This window comes from Antechinus flavipes, chromosome 1 (assembly GCF_016432865.1).
Source record: "Antechinus flavipes isolate AdamAnt ecotype Samford, QLD, Australia chromosome 1, AdamAnt_v2, whole genome shotgun sequence".
NCBI lineage: Eukaryota > Metazoa > Chordata > Mammalia > Dasyuromorphia > Dasyuridae > Antechinus > Antechinus flavipes.
Window position 1 is genome coordinate 163,224,172 of NC_067398.1, and position 20,461 is coordinate 163,244,632.

Below are 20,461 nucleotides of genomic sequence, written 5' to 3' on the forward strand. Positions count from 1 at the left end.
GGCAATGGAAAGAGTACTGGCACTGCAAGCTGAGTACCCAAATTCAAATCATGTGCTTTCATGCTTAATACCTGTGTGGCCTTGGGCAAATTATGTAATCTCTTTGGGCCATAGTTTCCATATTTGTAAAATGAGAAAGGAAATAAGTTGATTTCTGGGGTCCTTATAATCTTATGATTCTATGAACTAAAGAGCTCTGGACTGTACTCTCACTATATCTGAGGGATTTTCTTGCAAACTTTATGATTCCAAGTACAATGATCCTTTAGTTATAACTGATCAACATAGACTAATCACAATTGCAAAGGATTCATAATGAAACATGCTATCTACCTTCAGAAAAAGAACTGATAAATTTAAGGTACCGGCTAAAGCATTTCTTTTTCTTTTTTTCTGAGGGGCATGTGGCTAATGTGAAAATTTGTTTAGTATGTCTAAACATTCTTAATGGTTTTGGTTTTTGTTGCCTTCTTAATTGATGGAGAAGGGAGAAGATAATTGGGAACTGAAAATTAAATTAAATTAAATTAATTTTTAAAAAAGCAATGTGGGTTAGCAATCTATGATTCACTTCTGACTGATCAATAACTATATGAAATTGAAATCTCTAACCAGAGTTAATGATGACACATTCTACTTTAAAAATAAAAGTTAGAAATTATTAAACTTCTACCCTTGCAAGTCATTTTTCCATGTATTCCAAAAGAAAAAAACCTTACTTCCATATTTCTAAAATACATTTTGCAATGGTGTAGTTAATACTAACATAAATTTAGAAGGCAACTTTCTTAAGGTCTTAGTTTTTATTAATTACTGTGACTAAAAAATCAAAAAATTGAAAGGTCAGCCTTTCAATAATAATTCTTGTTCTGTTTAGGTGAGTCCTCAAATGACATAGCTCAACAGAGCCTAACAAATCTTTTCCACCTCGATACAACCTGTAAGAAACTAACTTTCTTTTCTTTTTTTTTTCTTTTTTCTTTTCTTTTTTTTCTTTCTTTTCTCTCTCCCTTCCTCCCCTCCTTCCCTCCCCCTTTCTTTTCTTTCTCTCTAAATTTTAAACTTAAATACAAAAAGAAAAAAGGGGGAGGAGGCATTTCTGTGTACACAGAAAAGGATTCGATATAAAACAAATTTCCAGCTCATGAAAACCTATGTAATAAATCCTACTCATTGTTTTCAGAGCAATCAAGCTTTTTGTGTTTTCCTGTACAGGTTTTCTTTTATTTTCTACTTTTTTTTTTGTTCCCTCCTCTGTCCCACTCCCCAGAGAAGGCTATAATTAAATGTAAATGTACAGACATACACACATATCTATAAAGATGCACATTATTTATACACACATAATGCTATTATGGGTGTATAATTTCTATTTCTATTAGTCATCTTTCTCTGAAAGTAGATAGCCATCTACCTTCATAAATCCAAGTTCTTTCATGTTTTTCTAAATCAACCAGTTCATCATTTGTTTTATCACAGCAGTATTCTATAACAATCATATACCACAACTTGTTTAACAATTCCCCAATTGAAAACCATTATTTTAGTCAATCCAATAGCAGTAAGGTAACTTAGTTAATTTACATTTCTCTGAGCAATGATTTAGAGCATTATTTCATATGATTAAATATAACTTTCATTTCTTTATCAAAAACTTCCTGTTCATATCCTCCATTCGTTAACTGTGATATGATTTATTTTATATTGTCTAGTAATTTTAGATGGTCTAAAGCAACACTGAATAGTAGGTGACATAGTTTCCCTATTATTTTCTTTCAATTAAATGTATTTTAGCTTTAACTTTGTCTAAGATCATCAATTACCATCCCTGATTTTTTAACATAATAAATTCTGAAACTGAGTGGATGCCCATCAATTGGAGAATGGCTGAATAAATTGTGATATATGAATATTATGAAATATTATTGTTCAGTAAGAAATGACCAACAGGATGATTTCAGAAAGGCCTGGAGAGACTTACATGAACTGATGCTAAGTGAAATGAGCAGGACCAGGAGATCATTGTATACTTCGACAACAATATTATATGATGATCAATTCTGATGGACATGGCCATCTTCAGCAATGAGATGAACCAAATCAGTTCCAATAGAGCAGTAATGAATTGAACCAACTACACTCAGCGAAAGAACTCTGGGAGATGATGATGAACCACTACATATAATTCCCAATCCCTTTATTTTTGTCCGCCAGCATTTTTTATTTCCTTCACAGGCTAATTGTACACTATTTCAAAGTCAGATTCTTTTTGTATAGCAAAATAACTGTATGGACATGTATACATATATTGTATTTAACTTATACTTTAACATATTTAACATATATTGGTCAACCTGCCATCTGGGGGGGAGGGGAGAAAGAGGGGAAAAGTTGGAACAAAAGGTTTTGCAACTGTCAGTGCTGAAAAATTGCCCATGCCTATATCTTGTCAATAAAAAGCTATTAAAAAAACATAATAAATTCTGTTCCAGTCCTTTATTTTATTCCTGTATGTTCTCTCATTTTTACTGATTCCTAAAAGTAACACATTATTAAGTTTGGATTTTTATTCCATTCCACTATCTGTTTGCATTTTATGGATAAAATTCATCTCACATTTTTAGATATATATATTTCCCTCCATCCTAGTTGTGCTTTCTTACTCTATTGATCCAATTGCTCCTTACTAGTCGAATTTACTTTTCTACAGGCTACCTTGTCCTCCTATTCCTTAATCTACCTATCCTTCAAAGAGCCTCTTCCTTATCATCTCCCCATCCCATCCTCCAGCAAAGAACTATCAAAGAATTTCTCCCTTATCCCTCCCCCCATTCTTAATTTATACACCTTCTAAAAATCCTTCCCTAGCAACAAACTGGGAAAACATTTGCACAGTTAAAGGTTCTGATATGGGCCTCATTTCCAAAATATATAGAGAACTGGCTCTAATTTATAAGAAATCAAGCCATTCTCAATTGACAAATGGTCAAAGGATATGAACAGATAATTTTCAGATGATGAAATTGAAACTATTTCCACTCATATTCACTATTGATCAGAGAAATACAAATTAAGACAACTCTGAGATATCACTACACACCTGTCAGATTGGCTAAGATGACAGGAAAAAATAATGATGAATGTTGGAGGGGATGCAGGAAAACTGGGACACTGATACATTGTTGGTGAAGTTGGTGGAGCATTCTGGAGACCAATCTGGAATTATGCCCCAAAAGTTATCAAATTGTGCATACCCTTTGATCCAGCAATGTTACTACTGGACTTACATCCCAAAGAGATACTAAAGAAGGGAAAGGGACCTGTATGTGCCAAAATATTTGTGGCAACCCAGTTTGTAGTGGCTAGAAACTGGAAAATGAATGAATGCCCATCAATTGGAGAATGGTTGAATAAGTTATGGTATATGAATGTTATGGAATATTATTGTTCTGTAAGAAATAACCAGCAGGATGAATACAGAGAAGCTTGGAGAGACTTACATGAACTGATGCTAAGTGAAATGAGCAGAACCAGGAGATCATTATATACTTCAACACCGATACTATTTGAGGATGTATTCTGACAGAAGTGGATTTCTTCAACAAAGAGAAGATCTAACTCAGTTTCAATTGATCAATGATGGACAGAAGCAGCTACACCCAAAGAAAGAACACTGGGGAATGAATGTAAACTGTTTATATTTTTGTTTTTCCTCCTGGGTTATTTTTACCTTCTGAATCCAATTCTTCCTATGCAACAACAGAACTGTTCTGCACACATATATTGTATCTAGGATATACTGTGACATATTTAAGTATAGGACTGCTTGCCATTTGAGGGAGGGGGTGGAAGGAGGGAGGGAAAAAGTTGGAACAGAAGTAAGTGCAAGGGATAATGTTGTAAAGAAATTTTTTTCAAAAGAAAAAAGTAAAAAAAAAAAAAAAAAAAAAAGAAAGAAAGAAAAAATCCTTCCCTTATCCTATTCCTCAAACTATTTATAATGAGAGTAAAGTGCTAGCACTACCAAAACTCTGCTCCTATTCCCTCTTTCTCTATCAATTCTTTCTTTTAAGCCTTACTTGTAAGAGATAACTTATTTTTATCTCTCCCTACAAAGTTTTATTTTTTAGACTCACTCCATCATACACATCTTAGCCCAAGCTTTCCAAACTACCTAGATAATAATGGCAGAGTACTGATAAAATTTTCACATATAAGTTAATAGTTAGACCTTATTGAGTCTCTTAAAACTGACCTTTAATGTTCAGAGTATATTTCTCCTGGATCTGATATGCGAAAATTTCTATTAAGTTCTGCTCTTTTTGTCACAAATATCTGAAATGCTTTCAATTCACTAAATGTCCTCTTCTCTCCCCCTCCCTCCCATTACCTTGGTTGTAATTCTTTTGCTCTATGAAATATAGTACTTTAAAAACTATGGTCCTTCCTAGTAAAAGCTGGTAGGTTTTGTGCAATCCTGATTGTAGCTCTATGGTATTTAAATTGTTTGTTTTTTTTTCCTTGTTGCTTGCGATATTTTCTTAGTCTGGGATCTCTAATAGTTGGCTATCCTATTCCTTTACGGCTTTTCTTGGGATCTCTTTCAGTGGATTTTTTTTTTCTATTTCTGCTTTGCCTTCTTTTTCTAAAATTTCAGGGCAATTTTCCTTAATGATTAATGATTTCTAATAATATTGTATCAAGTTTTTTTTTTTAAACTTATATCTTTCAGATAATCCAACAAAATCTTGTATTGTCTCTCCTCAATATGTTCTCCAAATTGTTTTTCTGATGAGATGTTTCACATTATGTTCTATTTTTTCATTCTTTTGATTTTGTTTATTTTTTGGTGTCTTAAAATATCCTTAGTTTCCCCTTGCCAAATTCTAGTTTTCAAGGAATTATTTTCTTCCTAAAATTTTTGGTTCTCTTTTTCTACTTGGTTGATTTTTTTAAAAAATAATTTTCTTGATTTTCTTGGATTGCTCTTATTTTTTTTCCTATTTGTTCAAGTATCAGGTATGTGTCATGGTGTTGCCTTTGAAAGAATTCTGGTTCAGATAGTCTCCAACACAAGCAAAGGAAATTTCACAAGATTGACATATCTAGTGGGTGGGCTAAATTCTATGAAGGAGTCAGAAGCCCAGCAAATTAAGACAAAGATATATAGGTTTTGAGGCTATGGGGAGGAATGTGCTAAAATAGGGAGGTCCTAAAATCTTAGTGGAATTGCAGTTGTGGTTAGCCAGAATGCAGAATACCCCATTCAGGGGTAGTATGTGGTAGTGATAGTAAAACTAGGTTCATCCAAAATCAGAAAAGATTTAGTGGTTTATTGAAGACCGTAGTCTAATGTCCTGTTCTGCATACTGTTGGTGCTACTTTCTTATTGGCTGCTTTCTGAGTTATGTTTTGTAGTAACTGCTATGTAGTAACCTAATGATATAGTTATAGAACATACTGATCTGCTCACTGTTCTAGTGTAGTGAGACCCATGATTAATGATTTCTGTGGGTTTAGGACTGGGAACATATTTGTGATGAGAGTATCAATCAGAATTCCCTTACTAATTTTTCCTCAATTCCTCTTATTCAATTTTTAAAGTCCTTTTTAATTTCTTCCAAGAACTCTCTTTGGCCAAGAACTCATTTGACATTTCTCACTGAAAAAGAAATAGCTTTTTAGCTCCACTATCTTTCTCTGAATATAAATCCATATCTTTCTATCTCCATAGTTCTTATCTATGGTTGGATTCTTTCTCCTTTGTTTTCTCATTTTTGTTTTATTTTCTTTTTAGCAGCTTATTTTTATAATGATTCTAATCCCAAAGTGTGAGGAATGATGCCCCAAGCCTCAGATATTTCTTATTTTTATTTTCTGAGCTTTGTCCCAGAGCCAAACAACTGTCCTACAAATGTTCTTGCTCCCTAAAGTTCCTTTATTCTCTTCTTTGCCCTGGAACTGAAACTAGGGAATCGGCTCTCCTACAAATGTCCACAGCTGGAAGGGTCCTTGTCTCTCTGCTTCTGTACTCACCCAGATCGGATGCATGCTAATTCTTTCTCCTCTGAAGTCATAGGCCTGCCAGTAACACATCTGGTCAGCATAGCTGTGCTTGGAGTACCTTAATAGCAAAAGGTCATTCAGTCTTCTCCTACTTAGTTCACAACCCCCCAACAATGTGGTAAAAGTTCTTGAAGTGGGGCAGCTAGATGCGCAGTGGATAGAGAACCAGCACTGAAGTCAGGAGGTCCTGAGTTCAAATTTGATCTCAGACACTTATCACTTTCTAGCTGTGTGATCCTAGGCAAGGTCTACACCAAACACCTAAATGAACTACTGGATATAAGTATCTCACTGAACACTTAATTAAAGAATAGACTACTCTGACAAATTCTATTATTTCAACACTCTCATTTGTATTGTGAGAGCTCTGGAGCTCTCAGATCCATCATACTATCCTCTTGCTATCTTCTGGCCTAACATGTGGATAAAGATGTGTCTATGTGTGTGTACGCATTTATACATATGTAGAGTTAGTGAAGGCATACATACCTGTGCATAAATACAACTTATGTACATAAGAATAAGAGAAAGCTAGTCTCTACAGATACGTCAATGGATGTATGGCTATGTGTTTGTGTGTATATATATGTATGCATATATACATGCATAGAAATTATTTATAAAAGACTATTTAAACAAAAAAGACAACGTGAATGTCAGCTATAATTATTATACAAAATCTTTTTTCTCTCAAAAAATATCAGTGAGCCCTTTTCTGGCAAAATGTAATGATTTCAATTTTCCAACTGCATCTAATATCATTAAACTTCTAATTCCTCTCTTAGAATTCTCCTGGATTTCTGCACATTTATGCATTCTTTGTTCTCCTACAATTTTTATTCCTTTGTTAAGATTCTTTTCTTCCCCAAGCCTTTTAATTTGGCCAACTACCACTCCCTGCTTCCTTTCTTACTCTCCAGTAAAGTTTAATCTTTGGTTTCTATTATCCCTTTCTATTAATTCTATTAAGGAGTTATTTTTAAATACCATCTATAAGATTCCAAAATTGACATTCTCTCCGATCTATACTTCATACCTTAAAAGTTTTTCAAAAATATCTCCTCCTTCAAAATGGTACTTTTCCATTACTGCCCAAAATATTTTCATTATTTTTGAAGTATCCCAGGCTCAAAACTTTAAGATGTGATTTACTCTTCTATTTTGTCTCCAACATTCTATCCATCACAAAGACCTATCAATTCTTTCTCTATAATGTCTCTCATATATTCCATGTTTCACTGTAATAACTCCAGTCCAGGATCTCAATGTCACACTTAGCTTACCACAATATCCTACCTGATTGCTTATGTTTCTGGTCTTTCTTAATTCTAGTTGGCCTACATGTAGCTACCAAAATAAATTTTTATTTCAAACTGCCTACTTCCCTTTCTTCCCCTTCCCTCACTCCAATTCTCCTTAATTTCCCATAGTGAGTAAAAATTGGGCAGCTAGGTGGTACAGTGGATAAAGTCCTGTGTCTTGGAATCAGGAAGAATCATCTTCCTGAGTTCAAATTCAGTCTCAAACACTTACAAGCTGTGTGACCCAGGGTAAGTCATTTAACACTAGTTACTCCAGTTTCTTCTTCTATAAAAATGAGCCAGAGAAGGAAATGGCAAACCATTCCAGTATCTCCTACAAGAAAATCTCAAAAAGTTGGATACAACTGAAAAATGAATGAATAAAAACAATCCAGCATTACGGAGAAGAATTATCATTCTTGGCTACAACATATTTCTTGGTGAGTTTAACCTTTACATAATAAAATATTTAATACATTTTTTATAAAAATGTTTCCTCCTTATAAAAACATGCTTAAAATAAATAAAATGGTGTGGGACAATTTATTTACTGGGTATCAAACTGAATAGGAGTTCTGGAACTTGCAGAAAAAACTTCTGTCCAAAGGATTATAAGTCTTTACCACTAAGTCTGTACTTTAGAGATCAAAGAAAAGGGAAAGGACCTTTCTGTACAAAACTATTTATGATAGCTTGTGTGTGTGTGTGTGTGTGTGTGTGTGTGTGTGTGTGTAGTGCAAAAAAACTGAAAATTGAGTGAATGCCCATCAGTTGGGGAATGAATGAACAAGCCACATATAACACATGGTACATATATGATATATATGGAACATATGATAGTGAGGTGAAACACTACCGTACCATAAGAAATAATGAGCAAGATGGCTTCAGAAAAATCTGGGAAGATTTATACAGAAGATTTATACTTTACAAAGTGAAGTGAGCAGAATCAGTAGAACATTGTCCAAAGTAACAAAAATATTCTAATGATGATCAACTGTGAAAGATTTTGCTCAATACAATGATCCAAGACCATTCTAAAGAATTCATGATAAAAAATGTTTGCCACCTCCAGACAGAGAATTGCTAATTTCTGGGTACAAAATGAAAGCTTTTTTCCTCCACTTTCTTATTTTTCTTGCTTTTTTTGCAACATGGCTACTAATATGGAAATGTTTTATATAAATTCATATGTATATATAATTGATATTATATTGTCTACATTCTCAAAAGTCAGGGGCTGGAGAAATTTGGATCACAAAGGAAAACAAAATAATGATAAAAGAAAAAAGTTAAGCTCTATTCTGCTGCTTATAAACTACTCTACTAGCTATCACATATGTAACAAGTCCAATTTACTATATCATAACTTACCCTTCATCCCTTACCATATTGTATGCCACATCTTTTACAAGGAAAATAGATAAAGAGCTGACAGTCATTCACCCATTCCAATTATAGGCAAAGTATGTGTATTCTATTTCCACATCCTCTGTGGTCTATACCCAGAAATCTACTCTATTATTTGTCTCTTTCTCACTGGCCTCCCTTCCCTCATTTTAAGACTCTATTACTTAGTACCCATCTACTCTCTTTCCTTTTCTCTCCACCTTGTTTTCCCTTGTCTCTTTTTATCCATCTTTATTCTCATGGTTCTCAAATTTCCTACAAGAAAACTTGCCCTTTTTAAACATTCTCTGCTATGATCAGTAGTTCTATATATTTGGTAAAATGGAGGTTATCCTCATTTAATAGCTGAGGAAATTGAGGTCAATGAAGGTCAAGTGACTTGGCCAAGATCACAAGGGTTTAAGTATCTGAGTCACATTTGAATTCAGGTCCTCCGGCCTCCAGCCCTCTACCCAGTAGGGTTCTGGTAGCTATGCTTCCAATTTCCTCTTAGATTGTAGGTTCTCTTCCAAAGGCAGCCAAGGACAGAGGACTCCCCTTGAGAACACCAGCAACTAGTACCCAAGGGTTCTTGAATAATTTCATAATGATAACAGATGTTTCACAAGAATTATAAAAATATCAGGAAGAAATGAAACAAAAGGAAAATTAAATAAAAGCTCCACATGAAAGAATGAAAAGGATAAAAAGTAACTTAGAGCAGCAATTACCAAAAACATTTGGTACTGGCTAAGAAATAGATTAGTTGATCAATGGAATAGATTAGGTTCAAAGGACAAAACAGTCAAATAACTTTAATACTCTAGTGTTTGAAAAACCCCAGCTTTTGGGATAAAAACTCACTGTCTGACAAAAATTCCTGGGAAAATTGGAAACTAGTATGACAGAAACTAGGTATTGACCCACAATTACTACTGTACAACAAGATAAGGTTAAAATGGGTTCATGACCTAAGCGTAAAGAATGAGATTATAAATAAATTAGAGGAACACAGGATAGTTTACTTCTCAGACCTGTGGAAGAAGAAGGAATTTATGACCAAAGAAGAACTAGAGGTCACTTTTGACTAAAAAATAAAAAATTTTGATTATATCAAGTTGAAAAGTTTTTGTACAAACAAAACTAATGCAGACAAGATTAGAAGGGACACAATAAACTGGGAAAACATTTTTACAGTCAAAGGTTCTGATAAAGGCCTCATTTCCAAAATATATAGAGAATTGACTCTATAAGAAATCAAGCCATTCTCCAATTGATAAATGGTCAAAGGGGATGAATAGACAATTCTCAGATGAAGGAATTGAAACTATTTCTAGCCATATGAAAAGATGCTCCAAGTCATTATTAATCAGAGAAATGCAAATTAAGGCAACTCTGAGATACCACTACACACCTGTCAGATTGGCTAGAATCACAGGGAAAGATAATGCGGAATGTTGGAGAGAATGTGGGAAAACAGGGACACTAATACATTGTTGGTGGAATTGTGAACACATCCAGCCATTCTGGAGAGCAGTTTGGAACTATGCTCAAAAAGTTATCAAACTGTACATACCCTTTGATCCAGTAGTGTTATTACTGGGCTTATATCCCAAAGAGATCTTCAAGAAGGGAAAGAGACCTGTATGTGCAAGAATGTTTGTGGCAGCCCTCTTTGTAGTGGCCAGAAACTGGAAAATGAATGGATGCCCATCGACTGGAAAATGGCTGAATAAATTGTGGTATATGAATGTTAAGGAATATTACTGTTCTGTAAGAAATGACCAACAGGATGATTTCAGAAAGGCCTGGAGAGACTTACACGAACTGATGCTGAGTGAAATGAGCAGGACCAGGAGATCATGCAATAATACTATATGATGACCAATTCTGGTAGACCTGGCCATCTTCAGCAATAAGCTGAACCAAATCAGTTCCAATGGAGCAGTAATGAACTGAACCAGCTACATCCAGCAAAAGAAATCTGGGAGATGACTAAGAACCATTACATTGAATTCCCAATCCCTATATTTTTGCCTGCCTGCATTTTTGATTTCCTTCACAGGCTAATTGTACAATATTTCAGAGTCCGATTCTTTTTGTATAGCAAAATAATGGTTTGGACACATATACTTATTTTGTATTTAATTTATACTTTAATATATTTAACATGTATTGGGTCATCCTGACATCTAGGGGAGGGGACAAGGGGAAAGAGGGGAAAAATTGGAACAAAAGGTTTGGCGATTGTCAATGCTGTAAAATCCATGCATATAACTTGTAAATAAAAAGCTATTAAAAATTTTTTTTAAAAAGTAACTTAGAAAAGTATTAAATCCTATCCAAAATATGGACTCCTTGATACAGGATAAACTAAATAGAAAAACAACTTTGAAAGACTTAAGAATTCTGATCAGTGTAATGACCCACCATGTCACTAGAGAATCTATGATAAAGCACATCTTGACAGAGAGATGATGGGCACAAGGTACAGAAACACATTCATTTTTAAAAAACTGTCACTAAATTAATTCTTTTTTACTTAACTATATTGCTACAAAGCTCCTTCTCTTTATTTTTCTTAGTTTTATTCAGTAGGGAGTCAAGAAAAAAGAAATATTAGTAGTAATGATGACCTCAAAATAAGGTCACTATAACATTTTTAAAATGCACACAAGAAAATGAAATGAAACTCAGAAGGAAGAAAAACTGAGACAATTTTGAAAAAAAATGTAAAACTTCTGTTCCTTCTTTAAAACAGTAAATGGATTACACATTAAATCTTTTGGAGTTTCACTATATGTATGTAAACGGTTTTTTTAATACTTAAATTCAAAATGAAAAATGTTTAAATAAAAACAAGATCTATCATGATCAAAAACATGAGTTTTTCAAAATCATGTCAGAACTATAATGCATCTAGTTTAGTAATAACAGAATTTCTTAACAAATGAGCTCTATTTTAGAATTTGTGTTACAAACAATTAAGATAATATTTTACTTTAAAATTTACTACAAAAAGAACATAAACATATTTTGAGACAGAAAAAATAAACTTCCAATATTCCCCAACTGTTTTACAATGAGTATTTTACATATTAAAGAGTAATTTTCTTTTTTAAAACTGAGTAGCTATATTTCAAAACAAAGAGAGACAGGTTAAATGTTAAACCTATACAAATTCAGATTTCATATTTTCTATTCCCCAAACCTATATATTGACAGATTACATTAAAATTCTTTAGGGGAAAGGGTATCCACTAGAGGGCACTCTTGTAAAACAGACAGGGCTCAAAAAATAGTTTATGATCACAATAAACTCAGTAAAATACTTCCCATAAAAGAATATGATATTAATTCTGTGCCCCACCCTTCCCCACACCACCCTTAAATACAATTATCTGCAAAAAATAAAAAGGTAAGAGGGAAGAGAAGAAGGGGGAAAGGATAGGAATTACATGGTAAATAACACTCAGTAACAATCATAAATTAAGGCTGCCAAAGCTGAGCAAAAAACAGAACAGTAATTGTTAGCTCTTAATTCCAAGCATATGACCAAAACATGGTGAAATATTCTTATAATCCTCAAAAAAATATGACTCTTTAGATAATGATGAATCTTTAGGGAAAGTGTATTCTAATATATAATAGCAAAATAAATGAATACAACCTAAATTTATAGGACCTAATTTGATATTTTTGTTAAAGCCACCTATCTCCTTTCTATTATTTACTCTGTTAAATCTTTCAAGGAAACTATATGATTCTCAATAGGTTTGGCCAAATATATTAGCACAGGTAAAACATTAATAAGAACTGGGAGTAGACAGTGTCCTTTTTTAAGTTCCTGAAAGGTAGTTGCAAAGTTTAGAGTTGGTAAAATATTTGCTAACCTATATTTTTTTAAAATGCATCAAGCTGTTACTAATATTCCTTTTGCCTAAATCATTGCATTAGCTTGTTTGCCATGTACTTAAAATATAATTAGATATATTGCTAAATCATAAATGATTTCAGACTTACTTTCATATTTGTTTATATCTTTGTTTTTCTAAATTTTCAGGAGAAACAATGAGATGAGGTACAAAAAGAACAATTATTTCTGAGTATGTATTAATCAGCTACTGATATGTGATTAAGCTAAAAAACAAATATACAATTGCTCCACCCTCAATTTATTCAATCTTAAATATTCTAATAGGTCTAAATAATATCTTCAGTCTATTAACCTTAAAGCTAAGGCAGGAAAAAGAAGGAAGGAGGTGGAGATAACACTTAGGGCAGTGGAATGAGAGAAAAGAAAGAATACATAGGGTGTGACAGGATAAAGGGACACCAAACACTCCTGCCACAGACTGCCTTATCCCTGAGCAAGGCCTCAAATGAAATGAAATACAAGCTTAATTCAGAGACTAATCTATGTGCCAGTTTTGTTCTGGTTCAATAATTCAGGAAAAACTTAAGTGCTATTCTAGTTCAAATTGCTTTATTAAGGTTTTTGTTAATTCTATTTAAAAAAAAAAAACTGGACTTAAGATTAGAATTTAACAAAATAAAGATATTTGAGATCAGTTCAGTTTAGAGTTCAGCAAACTATTAAGTTGTTTCTATTTTCTATTTAATAGGTCAATTCAAGTCCCTGGCTCTAAGGCATCATTCAGACTCATATAATAGCTCTTTTTACTTTACTCTACCAGTTGAATAAAGAAAAAAAATTATTCAACACCTACTGTGTACAAGGCATTCTGCTAGAACAGAAATAAAACCGTCCCTTTCCTTAAAGATATGCCATTTTCCTGGATGGGAAAAGTATGCTGATAAATAAAATATAAAGTAATTAAACCAAGAGAACATGAGCAACTGAAGTATAAGAGGGTAAGATTAGAAAATATTTCTTAGGGTAATGGCACTTTAACTGACCTAATAGTCAAACTATGAACTCTCACTATGAAAAATAATTCTCAAATGTTTTGCTCAGATCCATCTTCCTCCAACCTCCTTGGTTCTTTATAAGTTACAAGGGAGCTATGACATTCTGTATTTGATAAAGAACTCTCCACTCATTCTCCCTCTATTTTTCTATCTTGTTTTTCCTGATTCAATTCTCCCCATTTCTTTTGCCAGCATTATCTTCCCAGTCATCCAGCCTCCCAATCCAAGAGTCATCTATAATTCTTTACTCTCTACTTCTATAACCAATCAATCTCATCAATCTTCCTTCCACAACATCCTTAGAATTCAGCATTTTCTTTCCACTTACACAGCCTTAGTTCAGACTCATCAGCTCTCAAAAGGGAACATTACACAACTCCTCTCTCAATTTCTCTACCATATAGCTGCTAAACACATTCCTAAAACTAAGATATGACCATTTCACCCCTCCACAGAAATCTTAAATGGCTCTCAATTTTCCCTAGGATACAATCCAAACTCTTCAGCTTACTTTTAACAATCTTCACAATCTAGATTCCATGTACCTTTCTAATATCAATTCATATTATTCTCTTCCACATTCTCCATTTCTGGCAAATTGTCCTGCTCTACACACATTCCATTTTCCACTCTATATCTTACACATAAGGTCTTCTACATCAGGAAAGCACTCCCCTCTCATCTTTACAGTATAACAGACCTCAGATAGCTTTCCTGATGCCCTCCCTCTGAATATTTGCAAAACTGACTTGAACATATCAGCATTTAGTAAAATGGTATTCTCTTCTTTCATGTAAATGCTCACTGGGAACTTTCCCAACTGCCATTCTATTCTTTCCCAATCCTCATTAATAACTACTCTTCTTAATCAATAACTGTGGAGAAATATTACTGAGAATATTCATTTCCTTTCATCTTGGTCAGATCACATTTACAATACTTCCTGGATTTTTCAACTGTGGAATCACCTAGATGTCTTCTACCTAAAACACAGGCAGTAAAGTCCTTAAGACTCCTCCTTTATTGTTCATCATACTCTTAATCATGGAAAGAAATTGCCTTAGTTAATATAAAAATAGCACTTTTTATAGAAATAAGTCACCTACAAAAAAAAAAAAAACACTCAATTACAAGAAAAGAGTTTCACTACAACTCAATACTTTACTGCTTGAAATGTTCTTTCATTCTTTAATTCATTAAAAAAAGCCTTCTGTTGCTATGGTAGCCATCTCATCATAACTAAAATGCACCTACTGCCAAGTTATTCTGTTGTAATATTCTTAGGGTAGTGGCACTTTGTATCAAATTCTTAGCCTATCCCCCCAAAAAGGATCTTAGCTTAAAAGCTTAGATATTTTATAGCTATATTATATAGCTTACAGATATTTTGTAATATTACAAACATTATTTAGATTAAGTTTATCACATTGTAGCTATAATCAAGAGCAGCTAAGAGAATTTAAAAGTTAGCTAAGTCTATATAGGACTAAATGTATTTTTTAGAAAATTTTTTAGAAAATGTTCTTCTGAATAGTTTTTAATCTTACCAGGTCTTTCCTTCCCAGTGCCTTTTGACTCAGCAAATTTCTGTATCAAACCTTCAACTGTGGTGTTTGCCATGTTGTTTATAAATTCTTCATGTATCTAAAAAAAAGTACAATTAAAGACTATTTTCTTTTTTTTTTAATTTCTACTCTAATTAAGAAGCAAATGCCATTAAAAAAAAAAGTTAGCACCAACATGGGATTTTTCCATCGATTTAAGACTGACTTAAAAAGAGCTTTGAAAAAAATATATAATCTATATATTCTGAAAATTAACTTAAGTGCCTAAATCTGGACAATGCTCTTGTGTCTCTAGTCTTGCAGTCTTACCTCATAGGAGAAAAAAGCTTTTTTCCAACTTTTTCACATTTTATCAATTATTCCAGGGTAGACAATACCCACAACAAATATTATGGGATGTTATGAAATCAGTTGGAATTTTTTAAAACAAAAATGACTTATTTTTTCACAATGTAATCCAAAGCTAGAAATTGACCATCAATGCATCTGTTTCTTGTCCCCCCCATAAATGGAAAGGATCAAGAGACTCTTGAAGTCTATGAAATTTCAAAACAAGATGGTTAAAATTTGCTAGTGCAGATGGCTGTTTCCATAGCAATCAAAAACTAACTTCAGTTATTTAACATATATGATAGCTAAACATATTCACTGTGAAAAATACATCTGAATCTTCTTTACTGGTAATTTTCTCAACAAACTTATGAATTGTATATTTAAACATGTGCCTATATACATCTGTTTTTTCTAATCTAATGTGAATATGTAATATGAAAGCAGCATGGCACAATAGAAAGAACAATGGCTCTAGTCAGAAGACTTCAGTTCAAAACCTCCTCTGAGACTCAGTGACATGGAACAAAACACTTAATCTTCAGGTCTTTAGTTTCTTCCTCTGCAAAAAGTGGGGATTGTTCTAGGTGATCATTTTTTTCTATCTATAATCCTTATAAGCAGACATTCTGTGCCAGTTCTCACAGATTCTAGAAATTAATGATAATGGGAGTGTTATTTATTATAGTATCAAAAATGAATCTACTAGATTTTTTCTTTAATTAGTTCTGATTATGTTCTGCAGCCAAATCAATATTGCCTGGATTTTTTTTTTTTATCGCATTCACTTCTGATACAAAACAATTTTTGTCTGGAGTAGCCAACTCTCCCCAGCTGTTAAAGCACAAGTTTAACGTAGAGATAAGAAGATAATTGTTTATTGTATATTAGTCATATATACTAGTCATTGAGATCCAAGAACATACTACTCTGATTATATATTGTGACTGCTTGCCCATATTTAAACTAAATGATGATGATCTGCAAAATATCTTTAGTCAGCATAATTCTTTGACTAGATCACTGTCCAGTCATTTTAATGGGAAATTATATTTGCTAAATTAATTAGCAATATCAAGAAAAGTACTCTTTTCTAAACAAAGGTAGAGAAATATAGGGAACAGAATAGTGTTACTATGGCCAATGTCTATATGCCCATATTGGTGTAATTTAATATATACCATAGTTTATTAGCAGTGAATGAGAATGACCTCAAAGCATTAATTCTATTAAAAAGTTTGACAGTAAGAGCTAATGAAACAGTTGAATAATACAGTTCATCTATGGTATATACCAGTTTCAATCACAGAAGAGAATATTGTATACTCTGGAACATAACAAAAATAAAGTTAAACACATTATCTTAAAAAAAAAAAGTTTAATATAAAATAAACTTACCTGGCCTATTTGTAAATGAATTTCCTGAATAGCCTTTGACAAAGATTCTATAATCTCTTTTATATGAATGAGGTGAGTTTCTTCAATATCTTGAAATTTCTATGCAGCAAATATAAAAAATTACAGTCTTGTCAGTAATAAATTTTCAAAACTACTTCAATGAAACTTTAACTGAACCTATCTACTTCGTAAATATTTAATAACCAATAACTGAAAAATATTCTAAATTACTGCCAAGATGCTTATAAGCAAATAGATTTTACAAAAGGTAGATACTTAATAAATCCTTGGTGGTTGGTTATAAGATAAATGCTTATATGTGGTCTAAAACATAATATGAAAATATTTTTAAAAAATTACTCTGGAGGACAGATATAATTTTATGAAGGTAGGCTAACCTTCATCATAACAAAATAACAAACCAGGTAATATTGCCAAGAGTTCCTAGATTTATACCTGTGTTCAAAGTCATCTACCCAACTTTTTCATTAAAAATATTTTTTCTATCTTTATGAAACCGCATCATGAGTTCAAATCTCCAAGCCAAGATGAATTACAAGTCACTAAAGACAGAGAATAGATGTGATCACACATTTATTGTCAGCAATCTTTATGAAATTAGGGCAGTACCAGACAACTGGACATAGGAAAATATTCCTTTTCATTTTCAGAAACTACCACCTGGCAAATTTGATACCAATTCCCCAGCAAAATCCAAGGATTATTAAATAGATCACTTACAAAGACCTTCAAAAGAAAACAGTAACCATTAGGAACAAGTGTGAGTTCACTTAGAATTAGATCACAGAGAAGATACTAAGGTGATTAGGCAGGGTGATAAAGAGAATGCTTCTGATATGGAATATTTTAAGCACAGATTTGGCTATTTTTCACTCCCATGCAGAGAAATCAAATCTTGAGTAATTCTTTGTTGTCTGTGCTGGTTAAAATTCAAATTCATCTGTTCTAAACTAGTTAGGCTTTCCACATTTTGGTATCTACTTATCTTTCCAGTCTTATTTCATACTATTTTCTTCCATTTACTCTAATCAAATAAACTACTCTGTTTTCTGAATATGCCCCATGCTTTCCATGCTATGATGGCTCATGATGTTACTTAAAGTTGGAATGTCCTCTCCTCCCATCTTCATCTTCTGGGTAAGTATTGATTTTGTTAAAATGTTACCTTCTACATAAATACCTCCCTGATTGACACCCCTCATCAATAATAACTATTCTCCCTGGGCTTTGCATGTCATTAGTAGTAACATTCTATATTACATTTTGTATTTGTATTTTATTTCCTACAAACATTTATGTTCTATGAAATCAGAAACAACATCTTATCTAAACTTTGTATCTCTCCCAGCAACCAAGATATTGCAGTTTTGTACACTGTGGAAACTTTAAAAACATATGAATCTTAATCTGTCAAGAAGATAACGACAAAATCTCTCATGACATCTTTATGGACAATATAAAGAAATGATGGCTAAATTACAGTAAATTAAGTAGCTTCAAAAATAACTGAACACTTGTACACCAACAGTGCTAATTAAAAGTTAGAAATTAATCTGAGTGACGATCAAAGTTGTATTAAAGTTTGTCCTATTTTTTAAAACGTGATCTATATAAAAACAATAATAGGTAGCTTTACTAAATATGAAGAAGACATAAATCTAGGAAGCAGGACTAAATACTTTGGGTAACAATCAAAATTCAAAATTATATCGATGGGCTACAACAATTGACTAAGTGGAAATTTAGCATAGTCAAGCATATGTAGATTTTTTAAAAAATTAAATGCACAAAACATAAACTTATTTAATAAAAAAGATCTATGCTGACTTGCATGAGATATATAAATTTTTTAAATATGCTGGTAAGAATTTCACTGAGAGTTACTTAGAAACTGGCAATGTTTAAACTAGCTAAACTAGACAAGTAGGCAAAAATGTAGGCTAGTATTAGGGGACACAGAGAGCAGTGATTATAATATTATATAAAATACAGCACTGACTGCATGAAATCCATGAGGAAGCACTTGTTCATTTGCTTAAGAAACTATACTGAGTTCAAATATATATGTAGAGAATACTTTTCATCTAGTTAATTATCTATCATATCAGACTGTTAAGAGGACACGCATTTCCCTTGAATATTCTTTGAAAACTTCTTATTCTTTTACAAAAATGACTTTCAAAAGTCTTCAGCAATAAAAATTTACAACAAAGCAGCTCAAATACCCTGTTAAAGAAATCTGAGCTCAAAAAGTAATTGGGCAACTGATTATTTTCAAAGCTGTACCAAATATATCTTTAGAAAAATAGGCAAGTGGTTCAGTGATCCCTAGCAATTCCAATAGACTTTGGACAGAAAATGCCATTTTTGTCCAGAAAAAGAACTATGGAGGTTGAAATCAAAACATGCTATGTTCACTTCTTTTTTGTTTTGTTTTTTCTCTCCCATTATTTTTCCCTTTTGCTCTGATTTTTCTCTCCCAAAATGATTCATAAAACAATGTGTATTAAAAATAAATTTTTAAAAAAGGAAAATTAGGCAAACTAATTTTTATTTCTTATTGCATAAAAAAGTGTCAAATTCATTGATTACAAAACATTAAGAATAATAAAGGGGTGTGTGTGTGTGTGTGTGTGTGTGTGTGATATTTTTATCTTTATAGTTTAAAGGATAAAGAGCTGACCTCCAAGTCAGAAATCCTGGATTCCAGTCCTTCCTCTGGTATATACTGGCTTGCTGATAGAACAAGTTATTTAATCCCTCATTATCCTGGAAGGCAGTTGGCCTAAAGGCACCTGGGCAGTACAGTGAATAGAGTACTGGACAAATAGTCAGGAAGACCTAAGCTCAAATGTGATCTCTAAACATCTCTTTCTCTGGATGACAGTGAGAACTGGTTTAGAAGCAGCAACAATGATCTAATGGTTCTGGCTACCTTAAGAATCTTGTGTTTATTTATCTGTTGGCAGCAGTTGATTACAAGTTATTATGTGACCTTTGGCAAATCATTTACCCTCTGTTTGTCTCAATCTCTTCAACTGTAAAATGGGGATAATAAGAGCACCTACCTCCCAGGGTTGTTGTGAGGATCAAATAAAATAAAATTTTTCAAGTGCTAGCATAGTTCTTGGCATATTGTAGGTGCTTAATAAATGCTAGCTTCTAGGTACCTCTTTAAGACTGTTCAGTTATTAGTTACTAGTAAAGAGAGTTTCATCCCTGCACTTCACTACACCAACTAAATCTGTACCTGACAAACAAAGGCACTTAATAAATGCTTTTTTTCTTTCTCTCTTCCTCCTCCAGAACCTCTTTAAGATTTTAAATTAGAAAGCAGGTGCCAATCTATACTGGTAGAGGATGTTTCTTTATTGAAAGCTCACTAAAGCAATTAAATCTGAGCTGAGAAACCTATGTTGAACAAAAAAAAGAATTTTTATATTGGATTTTTTTAATAAT

At 32.8% G+C, this 20,461-nt stretch overlaps 1 protein-coding gene across 1 annotated transcript in view; it reads right to left on the reverse strand.

Annotated features, from left to right (window-relative positions):
• FCHO2 (FCH and mu domain containing endocytic adaptor 2) overlaps nt 1-20,461 on the reverse strand; it is a 152,213-nt gene that overhangs the window by 75,804 nt on the left and 55,948 nt on the right. The window contains exons 7-8 of the mRNA XM_051992371.1: nt 16,982-17,080; nt 15,236-15,332 (exon numbers count right to left, since the gene is read on the reverse strand). Coding sequence (XP_051848331.1) covers nt 15,236-15,332; nt 16,982-17,080 — 196 coding nt within the window. The remainder of the gene's footprint in view (nt 1-15,235; nt 15,333-16,981; nt 17,081-20,461) is intronic.